Source organism: Glandiceps talaboti, chromosome 19 (assembly GCF_964340395.1).
Source record: "Glandiceps talaboti chromosome 19, keGlaTala1.1, whole genome shotgun sequence".
NCBI classification, from domain to species: domain Eukaryota; kingdom Metazoa; phylum Hemichordata; class Enteropneusta; family Spengelidae; genus Glandiceps; species Glandiceps talaboti.
In genome coordinates, this window is record NC_135567.1 from 18,141,698 (window position 1) to 18,155,158 (window position 13,461).

General features: G+C 37.0%; 1 protein-coding gene across 1 annotated transcript; it reads right to left on the bottom strand.

Moving 5' to 3' along the window:
• Nucleotides 1-550: 550 nt before the first annotated feature.
• On the bottom strand, nucleotides 551-8,239 carry LOC144450098 (alpha-N-acetylneuraminide alpha-2,8-sialyltransferase-like). The gene is made up of 7 exons (XM_078140666.1): nucleotides 8,163-8,239; nucleotides 4,972-5,193; nucleotides 4,453-4,588; nucleotides 3,772-3,884; nucleotides 3,275-3,364; nucleotides 2,484-2,725; nucleotides 551-771 (listed from the first exon to the last, which is right to left on the bottom strand). The coding sequence occupies exons 1-7, from the start codon at nucleotides 8,237-8,239 to the stop codon at nucleotides 551-553; spliced, it is 1,101 nt and encodes a 366-aa protein (XP_077996792.1).
• Between the last annotated feature and the right edge of the window lie 5,222 nt (nucleotides 8,240-13,461).

Genomic DNA, 13,461 nt, shown 5'->3' on the forward strand with positions numbered 1-13,461 from the left:
ACATTCCAACAGCAATGATGTTTTTTTCTAAATTTGAAATGTTTATAGTGTTTTACGTCTAATTTTTAAAAAAATTCACGTAATATGGTTATTTTGATTACCATGGCAACCGATGTTCATTAAATGACCACTTTTTTGAACTCAGCATGACAAACTACCCTTGGTAGTAGGGCCAGATTTATAAAGTTATTTGTGAGATGTATGTGTATATAATGAAAACATAATTTTCACGTCTACCATAGGTTTCCATGGAAACAGCTATCTAATTTATCTAATTTTATCCAATGTTACACCAGGTAGCACTAACTCATACACGTCTAATACAAGGGCATTTTTTCACTGTATTATCCTTTTTTCAATGTTTATGTCAAATTTTGGAAAAATGATTAACATATTATGGAGATATTGGTTACCATGGCAACATATGTTGATAAAATGACCACCTTTTTTTAATTTTAGCATACAAAACTTCCCCAGGTAGGGTGGTTAATATTCAAATAAACTCGATTATTATAAAAATTATTATTTCTATATTATATTTATTTAATTATTACTCAATGCAAGGGTTTATATTTAATTTAATGACTCCAAGTCTATGGAGTTCAACAAGTGTTAGAAACTCTGACGAGAAGTCATGTTTCTCTAGCATGGCTATATCACCATAGTAATGATAGGGTATTGTATCTCCATTCACTCTATTTGCCATCGGCCAGAATCCATACAGTTGAACTTGATCACAATGTGTAATGGCAATTGATGTTAGATAGAAACCTGTGTGAAAAGAAATGGAAGAAACATTACTGGTAAATATTTCCAAGATGTTACCATGGTAACTTCATCAGCCAAATGGAGCTAGAGTACAGCATTATAACTCAACTGTAAGGTTCTTTGATGTGCACCCTCCTCTAAACCCACTTTTGGTTACAGGGGGAAAAATAACGATTACCTCTTTCAGAGAGGCAACTGTGATGTTTTTTGAAAGTTTTGTTAGATATATCATAACATTGTACATCATGCACATATTGAATTACCTGTAGGTAAATGTATGTATGGTAGTAGTTCAACATAGCATGGTGCAGTATATCAAATAATTTTTCTGGGTCCGCACCCAGAATTGACCTCCCCAATGAATTTCAACTTATCACTATGTTACTTAATACATAAACAATTAATTAACATGTACAATGTCTAGTTATCGGTATTTCAACATTTTTCAGTGAATAGTTTTTTGATTTGCTGATCGAAAAAATATTACCCAAGTTACAGCTGGTGAAGTTTTGAATGATTACTAACTTGGAGACTTCATAAGTTTTACTACCCACTAATTTGTAATTACCACTACCAACTATGATGAATCTGATTGGATCCCATGTGTCACCATGTCACCACGTGACTCATATTTGAGAGCGTACTGTGTAGTGGTAACCCAAAATTTACATAAATTTACATAATTATATATGAATTAAAGAGAAGTTATCTGTGCCTCTATGTGTATGTGTTACCATTAGTCTGAAAACAAACGTGTTCGTTTAAATGTCTCGTACATGCGAAGTGTATGTAGCCGATGTAGAAATTGCGCCCTCATTTTTCTTGATTTTATACCTTTGTTTTTATTTATTAGTTCTGAGTACGTTTTGACCGGTGTCTGCCTGTACTTTAGCTATCTTATGAATACCTAGAGCTCTTTACTTAGTTTGTGTCTGCGTGACAATCCACAGTTGTCCTTAGAGCAGTAAAAAAGTTCTCCTATTGCAGTTCTAACTACAGTTATCCACATAGCCGTTTTTAATGAGGGCAATCTGCAGAGTTTGTACATGTGCTAGGCACTTTCGCTGTGTCGGGAGCTCTGCCAACCCAGAGTGTTACCAAATAGCAAACTTCATTGACAGTGTTCATGGTTATGGTTATGGCACTGGTTTATGTCGTCTTGTATCCTGACAAATGAGGTAGGTTCTATAGCGCCCTCAAACTGAAAAATATTAATGTGCTGTATATCTGTACTTGTGACTCCGTTGAAATATTTCTGTACCTTTGAATTGTCTATCGTTTATTGCCTTAAATTACATGTTATATATCTAGTTCCATTTAAGTTAAATATATTATCCATTTTTTGTTAATTCATCATTGATTAGAGAAGTCTATTTAGAAAATTTTTGGGAAGGAGTTTGTGTTCCTGTTTGTGTATCAGTTAGTCTCGGTTACCCAGACTCTCACCACTTGAGGCTCAACCAGACGAGAGTCTTAGGAAATCATGTTCCAACTACCCAGCGACGGAAGTCACACAGTACAAGTACTCCCCATGATGCACTGCTCTAAAGGCTACTACCTGTGTGGGATAGTTGAAATCTCATTTCCCGAGACTCTCGTTTGGGGTGGTCTCGTTGGCAGCACCACCAGCAGCAAGAGGCTGGGTAACCGAGACTATGCATCAGTCTAGACGTGAATGTGTGTGCGTGCGTATATGTATCATTGACCATAATTACCTGTTGTCAAGTACTTGTTAAAACCCGATGGTTTCCAGGCATTAACAAACTGTGTCTTGTGATGTGGATTCATTAGTAAGACTTTAATACCAGCATCACGAAGTAACCGTATGGCTTTTATAGAATAAGGGAAGTATTCTTTAGTTGCATGCATTGAAATATACCAATAGGCATCCTGTGCTGCATCTTGCATATCTTTCACGAAGTCTTCTTGACTTTTAGAATTGCCTAGAGCTTTATACCTGTGAAAGAATTAGAAAAAAACGTCAGGCATCATCATCGTCATCGTCGTCACCACCACCACCACCTACCAGACATCATCATCGTCATTTTCATCGCCACCACCCCACCACCATCGCTGCCACCACATTGGTTTCTGCCCCTACTGTTGCCGCCATTGTTGTTGTAGAAACAGTTACAGAATGTAAACACAGATATATACGCATATACATTCATAATATGGTAATAATAATACCTTACAACACACTGGTAAAACCTAATAAGGCAAGAGTACTACCTAATAAGGCAATAATGATACCTAAAAAGGCAAAAATAATAACTAATAAGGCAATAATAATACCTAATACAAGGTAATAATAATACCAAATAAGGCAATAATGCTACATAAGGCAATAATACCTAATAAGGTGATCATATAATGCATAGGCAAAAATAATACATAAGGCAATAATAATACCTAATAAGGCAATCATGATACCTAATAAGGCAATAATAATACATCATGTGACATTACTAACAACTAACAAGGCAAGTTGTTTTTAAATAATTACCTTTTAATAAGGATTGATTTGTTAAATGTGGTTAGTGTCGTTTTATTGCCGGCATCTTTCACAAATGGTTTTACTGGTGGTGTGTTCATTCTGTTTATATGAAGAAAAAAATAACAACAGTGATAACAACAACAACAACAACAACAACAACAACAACAACAACAACAACAACCACCACCGACGTTACCATGTTTTGTTGTTACAAGAGCTTATACTGAATATCCTTGTTACCATTATTGGAATGCATTGTTTATCTCATCCTCGGTTGTCTCAATATCTAGCGCCACCAACGACTCTCTATCTGTCGACATCAACGGCTGTCTTATTGTCTACCGCCGCCACCAATGACTGTTTTAATATCTAGCACCACCAACGATGGTCTTAATATCTAGCGCCACCAACGACTATCTTACTATCTAGCGCCATCCAGAAATATGTCTAACTATCTAGCACTGCAAACGGCTATGCTTTCATATCTCGCAGATAAGTAAACTTACCTAAAGACTGCTTCACTCTTATCTATCTGTTGACCACAGCTAGAATTAAGTATAATACCACTACCACCAACAAGACTACATGATTTCCATGATGTCTTCCCAAATTCATCATCCTAAAAGAATACCACAGATTTAAAATATTTATAGCAGTAAAAGAGCCATATATCACTACAACAGGTACAGCTAAAATGAAGTAGGCTTGGTATTTCACGCATGTGACATGACATTTACAGCTAAAATGATGTAGCTTGATGTTCCACGCATGTGACATGATTTGTACAGCTAAAATGATGTAGGCTTGGTGTTGCACACATGTGACATGACATTCAATACACACACTCAACTTTTAATGCCAAGGAAAAAATTACATAGGTGCCACGCACAGTAGGGATGTAGAAATAGTGAATTTGATCTGTTTATTATCAGTTAGAAAATAAACTTAAAGCCATTAAAATCATGAAGTCCATGTGTAATGTTTTCATTAGAAGACTGTTTTTACTGCACTTTAAAGGTCTAGCAATGCTTATCAGTATTCAATATGATTGGGTAAAGGATCCTGCTGTGTGTATTGTGTTTTTTTTTCTCAAGGGAGACCCGGTCTTTCTCACACAAAAGCATCACACGTGACTTGTACTACCTTGGTAGCACATTTTACTTGGACTACAAGGAGATGTACGCTACCTCTGGTAGAAGATTGTATATTTCGGACGTCATCTGAGAGACAATATTTTGCGATGCCAACGTCAGATTAATCCCAGCTGGGTGATGTAATTTATTCAAACTAAAATCTTCCATTTCCATTGAACGCAAACTTTCCCTGAAAAGAAAAGGGACAGTCACATTTCTATTTTTCCTTATTTTCAGTGTGATATAACATGATTATTTAGGGGGTCACTGACAAGTACATGACAATACTTTAACTTTTTTAAGTTATCAAAATTACCAGTCTTTTTGATCTATTCGTCTGCCTCTCCTACTCCCGGAAAAATAAAGAGGAGTAAATACCACTTAACAAGAGATGTGCTCTCTATCCTTCCCTCCCCCCCCCCCCACACACACGATCTCTCTATCTCTATCCCTCCCTCCTCTCCCACACACACACACACACACACACACACGCTCTCTCTCTCTCTCTCTCTCTCTCTCTCTCTCTCTCTCTCTCCTATAGAATATTAATTTCAGCAAACGAAATCTTCTTACCTAATACGGTCTCTGTTATGAAGATTGTGTTTCCATGGTTTCAGAAGTAGTTCAGTAATATTCCTGATAAACGAAGACGAATTTCTTTCTTCGAGTGGAAATATTTTCTTACTGTTGATTGGTAAACTAGGTGTATAGGTCTCAAAGTTTTCTTCTTGTGGGAAGTCGTTAGGTAATAGTAAGTTGTGTTTTTGCCAAGTGTCGTTTTCGTTTATAGTTTGACTGCAAAGAGAACAACTATATTACTGGAAGAATTAACTGACTGTCCATTTTGTAATGTAGTAACCATGGTAACAGACGAGTAATCCTCTTGGTTATCAGTTGGAAAGTAAACAATTAACCCCATGCCGACTCAAACTTCATTAATCAATAATCACATAACACATGCATTCACACATACATACATACATACATACATACATACATGCATACATGCACACATACATACATACATACATACATACATACATACATACATACATACATACATACATACATACATACATGCATACATGCATACATGCACACATACATACATGCATACATGCACACATACATACATACATACATACATACATACATACATACATACATACATACATACATGCATACATACATGCATACATACATACATACATACATACATACATACATACATACATGCATACACATACATACATACATACATACATACATACATACATACATACATACATACATGCATACACATACATACATACATACATACATACATACATACATACATACATACATACATGCATACATACATACATACATACATGCATACATTCATACATACATGCATACATACATACATACATACATACATGCACACACATACATACATACATACATACATACATACATACATACATACATACATACATACATACATAGTGTTTTATACAACAAAATACTTCAAACACTTCATGTTTAGTTACATTTCATATTATTTTGAAAACAACAATTGCAGAGTTTAACACTACGAACCATGCCATGAAACTGCTTTAAAGAAGTTAACAGTGTTATGTAACAGTTTCATTGCCTTTTCAATACTGCTTTACTGTAATATTGGTATATTTTATCTATGGGCCGATGGCCTCCAAATACGGAATAAATAGACCACAATTCAAAAACAGAAAAGACATTAAAGTCACACTCATTTTAAAACTCAAAAACACTACGAACCAGCGAGGCGTCGAATTTTTAAAACCAAGGAACAATCCTATCAAAGAGATATTGGAGTCGAAATTGTTTGGTTCCGATTACGCTCAAAGTTATAATAGGTGAGGAACGTAGGTAGATTTTTTTATTTTATTTTATTTATTACTTTGCGTGTTTGTAAGTGTCTAGTTCAGGTAGTTATGTTTTCCGTCGCATTCAATATGGTATCTGTATTATTGGTTTCTTCTCATCAGATGTACAGCCGTTACAGATTTTGTATTGTCTTTTAAGTTGATGTCAGTTTCCACATCCGCTCTTTCTGGCGAGATGTCACAATTTTCGTGATTTTATCATTTTTTCTCGAATATATATTTAAAAAATAGGGTCGATTGTGAAAAACTAGTTGGAGTCATGTAACCGGAACCAAACAGCTTTGTTTTAGGCCTTACTAGAATACTACTGCTCTGTGAATTTTGTTGACATTTACGATATGCTTCGTGTGTGAGTTACGGCTTGGATGTCATGTGTGAAACAAAACATATTTATACAAGCCCGCGGAGTATTTATTCATCTTTTCTTTTTCCTTTCCTGTATCAACAATTCTAAGCCTTCTACATTTGTCGCAATGGTTCTCGGCTAGTCTGATGTTAGGTGTAAATGGTAACGATACTGTATAGGAACTAGACTATGTGAGTGGGGGTGTAAATGGTAACGATACTGTATAGGAACTAGACTAGTGAGTGGAGGTGTAAATGGTAACGATACTGTATAGGAACTAGACTATGTGAGTGGAGGTGTAAATGTTAACGATACCGTCTAGGAACTAGACTATGTGAGTGGAGGTGTAAATGGTAACGATACCGTATAGGAACTAGACTAGTCCACGGCCGATTCCCGATCTGTGCAATAGATCTAAACGTCGCCAATGTCTGGTATTCCATAGTCCTGCATGTTCCTATACGGTATCATTATAATTTACACCTCCACTCAAGAGTATAGTCAAAGTCGTTACTCTAGAAGTCCTGAGATGCATGAGATACAATTTAAAATTCATCCACAGCCACGCACCCAGTCATTAACATCATGTCTTTGTTAAACAATCACAGAATTCTAACCAATAACACAGTCCCTCAATAAGTTAGTGTGTATTTTATGTAATGTCCAAATATGGTATATTTGTCAGCTCAGGATGCTTCTTATATACTGTTTACGTCACTATAGCAGTTGGGGTCAATGATTAGATTGACAACTTTGTGTGCTGATTGAGGGACTTTGACCAGATTTGGTTTCATTAGAGACCATGGAGGTATAAAACATAGATTTTTATACCTCCATGCAGAGACCATGGAGGTATACTATTTTTATACCTCCATGTAGAGACCAAGTTGACATCTAGACTATGATATGTACAATAGAACTAGACAACTCTAATTGTAATCACAATATCATTGAAAGGTCACCAATGGCTGATCATCACCTGTATGCCCACTTTACACAATAGTTCACATTCATAAACATATTTCCAGTTCCCCTGACAAAACAGTTCTTATCAAATCATGAAATGTAATACAAGTCTCTGCTGTACCAACATGCTGTGCTAAATGTTATCAATGCAATTCATTTGTTTACTTTGCCTGTTTGTAACAAGTTCCGTATGTTAACACAGTCTTGTGTCTGCAGTTGTATATCCGTCTGACCCGGAACTTAGTGGTATGAATAGGTGATGATGACAAAGCCTGTCAAACCATGGATCTATTATCTCAATAATAATAGATCCATGGTCTAACAAATACATGTAGAACACTGATTACTCGTTAGAAGATCGATGGTTAGCCCAGAGCTGTCTTGCGGTTAAATATATCTGAAGAAAAAGTTATCCACAGAGTTTCTTGAGAATGATAATAACAGTGAGACAAACCTATGGGTTAATAATTCGTTTGAGACCGTAGTATAGTAATCAACAAACTAGTCAACCTGAAAATTTATGAGATTTGTTATCACCATACCTGTGAGTTGGTAACATGGAATTTACTCCCATGACGTCATCCTTCAGAATCTTCTCCTCACATCGATCACGGAGCATGACGAGATTGAAAAACAAACTCAGCAGAAACAGTGCACCGTATATCCTTCGACAACCTTTTCTAAATGTTGTACTGAACATTTTGATTATCTCACACGTACTGCTCATTGACAAAACACTTCACTGGATGCTTACATGGTGCAGAGATCACGTGATAGAGCTAGATTGTATGAGAACACAATGAAGTCTGCTCCAGAGGCGAAACGATTACGTAACCAGGTTATTTTTACAATGCTTTGCCCCTTACATGAGTCAACAGGCCCTCTAGGGATATTGTGCTGAAGTCCAATGAAATGAACTATCAAGATCAGTGAGTCTGATCACGATGTTTAATGTTGAGAGACACCCTAAAGATAACACACAATTATACCCTTTAGCTGTCAAAATATTGACTCAGTGTTTGACATGTACATGATTAGCAATCCTTTCATTATGGAGCTAATATTAAAGTTTGTGTAGCGGGCTATAACCAACTCCTTGTCTGAGTTGCTGCTGAAGTCTTATCAGTATTGGAGGGTGTAAAACAAAGGGGGGTTTAGAAAGTGTGAATTGGGTTGACCTTTGTAGTTCAAGCATAGACAATAGAGAGGGATCCCTCTCTATTGTCTACGGTTCAAGTAAAACCAGTCCAAGAAAGTCAGAAACCATATACCTGAACATGGAAGTATAGAAGGGTAGCCTCCATGGTCTGAAGAATGAAATGCAATAGTACGGCCCGGACCAAAATATTTTCCAAAATTACGAGGAGAACTTAATTACGGAGGAAAAGAATTATGGAGAGTAGTATTAAAATAAGTCATACTACTGCACCATGAATGGAGTAGTGACTGCACAGTAAGGAGGGCACAACTATTACCATTCAAAAGAAAGGTAAACATTATAAAAAAAAAATTTACACAGGTCTTCATATGAGCATGGAGGTATAAGCGGAGAATGTTGTATGGCTTATTTGTTTCGCCGTGAACACTGCATGCTGTGTGTGTCCCCATCCGAATATTACACTTTTATCTCAGTATTATCATCACCTAGCCTGGGAAGTGGTGAGACAGTGTTACTTTATCTTAATCTAATCTAGCAAGGGTGAGATGGACTAATCCTGCTATCCTCTGAACTTGTCGGGCATAAGTGCAATAGACACCGGTGGAAAGATAAACAACGCGGCTCCACCTTGTTGTTTATCTGTCCATTGGTGTCTATTGTATACATTTCAATTACACTATGTGGGCTCTGTGTTTAGTTAATGATATAAACAATAACAATGATGCATACTACTACACAAGGTATAATCTGTTGAAGTTCAAACAAAATCCAGGGTCAGCAGAAAGTGAAAGTTGGTAGAATCTGTTAAAGTTTAAATAAAAAAATACAGGATAACTGTTTCAGTATATTGACAGATTTTTAGGTACACATGTAATATGAGAATAGAGTATGTGTTAACTTTAAACTTCAAAACTTCACAGGTCGTGTGTACATGCATATTCGGACTCTCCTGCCTCAGCACCAAGTATTTGTACTTCGAGAATACAACATCCATGTTTCCACACTGCACTGTCTCACATGTCAAAATGTCGATAGATTTCCATAATATTCCTTTTGTGTTTTTTTGAATACAGTTTACAATGTTTTATAATACAAAATGTAGATATAAACGTATCGTAGTCTAAAATCGATGTGTCGTCTCCGAAAACTGTCGACCCATTATGTTGTCGTATTCATATGCAAATATCAAGTCACGATGTATGTAGTTGTCTGTCGGAGCTTCTGTGGTAACTCGAGAACACCTCCGGGTAGCTATAGGGGTCGGACCTAGCTAAATACTTCAAAACTAAGATTCCATACATCATACCACATACGTAGTGCAGTCAAGTGGCGAACACTGATCGAGTCAAGTTAGTTCTTGCGGTAGATATTTCTGTCGACATATTGTTGAATTGAAATCATTGAATTGAATTGAATTGAATCGAAATGAATTGAATTGAAATTTATTCCACCAGAAAAGAAAAATATATACACGAACTTTGAAAGCAACGGGCAGAAGATTTCTCTGATGAGGGCCATGGAAATAGTTCCTAGGAACTAATGAATGTCCATGGACCGTACATGCAAATAATAAATACAAATTTGGGCTGGTACGAGTTTCACAATAACATCGATAATTCATATCAGCCTGCCGGTTGTATAGGGAAATGGAGGCTACCTTGGCTTTTCATCATGAGATACATTTTTACATTAATATGATTTTTTACTGGTTTCAATTGCTTACATGATTTATTGTTTGCTTCTGCATGCTAACTGAGTGACACCACAATAATTCTGTATCTTACATTTAAGTTATCTGTGTGTGTGTGTGTGTGTGTGTGTGTGTGTGTGTGTGTGTGTGTGTGTGTGTGTATGTGTGACAAATATCACATGATGCCAAATGTGGGGAACGCCATAGTAGAAACACTAAGGAAACTTCACTTTCGATTTGTTCATGCTGGGAGAAACCTGCACTAGCTGTAATGCCTTATAAAAAAACGTTTGGGTCCGGTTGTAAACCCGACCCCACCAAGTTTTTCACTGCTGACCCTAAAGTTGTTTTTACGTATTCGAGAAAAAAATAATAAAATCGTGAAAATTGTGAAGTTTCGCAAGGGAAACTGACATCAACTTAAAAAGACAATATAGAACTGTTCTTCCAATCAGTAATTGTCTGTACATCTGATGAGAAGAAACCAATAACACAGAGACCATATGAAAACAATGGAAAACATAACTACCTGAACTAGACACTCACATACGAAAAAATGTATAATAAAATAAAATAAAAAATCTACCTACACCACCTATTATAAAATTGAGCGTAATCGGAACCACACAATTTTTTTGTTAGGCCTAAGTGGAGTACTAGTAGTATTTATTTTCTATTAGACATCCAACAATGCATTCACTGCAAATTGTTAAAATACCAATAACTAGTCATTGTATACCTCACATTAGAGGTCAGTTGTATTCGTAAGTATTGCAGTAACAGATTGAAGTCGTGTTTGCATTGGTGATGCGGCGCTGGTTTTAGGGTGCGGACCCAAGATCAGTTTGGTGGGATTAAGTATACCATATTCTGTGTACACCTGCACAAATCGTGACATTTACCCACAAATTATTCAATCAGCGTACACTGTTTAGAGTGTACGGCATTACGAGTAATCTAAGTCACTTTATCTAATAAAACAGTTTTAAGCAAATCTTCAGTTGCAACTCTAAGACCCTGTATAAGAACTGTGAGTGGTAGAAATTGTGATTATGTAGTGACTACAGGATATGTTTCTCTCGTTCTGATCAAATCTCAACCATTCCTTTGAACCAGACGACAGGACGGTCTGACAGTATTCACAGTAATTCTCTCACCAACTTGAATTCACTTATCTCCCGACCCCCTGTCTGTATCAGTTTTGTCTACACTAACATCCGCCTCTCACATGTACAGTGAAGTACACACTATTCACAATACAATACCTAGGCGGAAGCTCACATGTTTTATGCCCCTTGTCGTGTATAGCGTACGTCCTACCTACGTGCGTGAGCCTGGAGTGGCACCATGCACCACTTCTCAACCGTCTAATGCAGTAGCCAATCAAACGACTACTCCCAAACTTTTAACCAATCAATGGTCATGAACATCCCGCCACAACACGAGATTGCATCAACGTCACTGTGACGTCACCTTGCCACTTACTTTACTCCATTTGTATCCAAAATAACAAAAGCCCCTCAAAGGCTCAACATAGCTACATTTAACCATGCGACAAAACAACATGTTCCCGCTTTTCTGCGAATCGCTAGAAAATATTATATTTGAAGTTATGTGATTGAAGTTACTGCTCCACCGCCTCTGTTTGATAAGACCTGCAGAAACAAATAAGATTCTGCACGTGCGACACTCTATACTAAGATTGTATTAATGAATACAGTTTCTTGCAACATTAGCAACATTTTGTCTGAATCAAAATGCCACCATGCAGACACCAAATGAAGGCGACAAAACATATTGGCGTCAGTGTGTCTGCTTGTAGTTGTAGTGTGTTAGTTTATTTATTTCATTTAGACAAAATGTAGCAATATCTTGCAATCTTCATGTACAATACGAGGTTTCATATTTCTGCGTGGCTGACTGGAGCAAACACAAAGTCCGTGAATGGTTAAAATTTATATTTATTTATTGGTCCTCAAGGATATGTATGGTCTGTACTGATACTCGCATGAATCAGGTCGAGTCAACGAAACTGATTGCGCGAAAAAACTGTTCCTACATGATTTGTCAGTGGGGTGTGATTGTTATAGAGAGGTCAGTGGAAACTTAGCTATAATTTCGGCGCGGGGGGGGGGGGGTATATTTCAGTTTAGTGGGTAAGGCGACCTGAGAAATTAAAGAGTTGTGCGTAGAGTGTTGGCAATATTTGAGAGTAACTGTTTTTTTTCAAATTTCAGAGCAGAATTTGATTTGTGTTACTGATGCGATATTCAGAGTGTTATTAAATGCAATTCGTTCGTTTGCTTTGTCTGTCTGTTTTTTGGTTTATTTGTTTGTTAGTTGTACATCCGTCAGAACCGGAACTTAGTTGGTATGAATAGGTGATGACAAAGCCTGTCGAACCATGGATCTATTATCTCAATAATAATAGATCCATGGTCTAACAAATACATGTACAACACTGATTACTCGTTAGAAGATCGATGGTTAGCCCAGAGACTTGTCTTGAAGATAAACCATAGACCCTCCACTCACCACTTCGGGCCCGTCTTCCCAGTGTGACCACAAATCAACCCAACATGACTCCCCCCATAGCTAGCTAACCATGCCACTTTGTCGGACTCCCGCCATGACCCGCGTCGGTCCCGTCTACCCAGTGTAACCACAAATCGACCCAACGTTGGTGGAGGGTCTATGGTTAAACATATATGAAGAAAAGCTATCCACGGAGCTTCTTGGGAATGATAATAACAGTATGACAAACCTATGGGTTAATAATTCGTTTAAGACCGTCGTATATATTAATCAACAAACTTGTCAACCTGAGAGTTTATGAGATTTGTTATCACCATACCTGTGAGTTGGTAACGTGGAATTTACTCCCATGACGTCATCCTTCAGAATCTTCTCCTCACATCGATCACGGAGCATGAGGAGATTGAAAAACAAACTCAGCAGAAAAAGTGCACCGTATATCCTTTGACAACCTTTT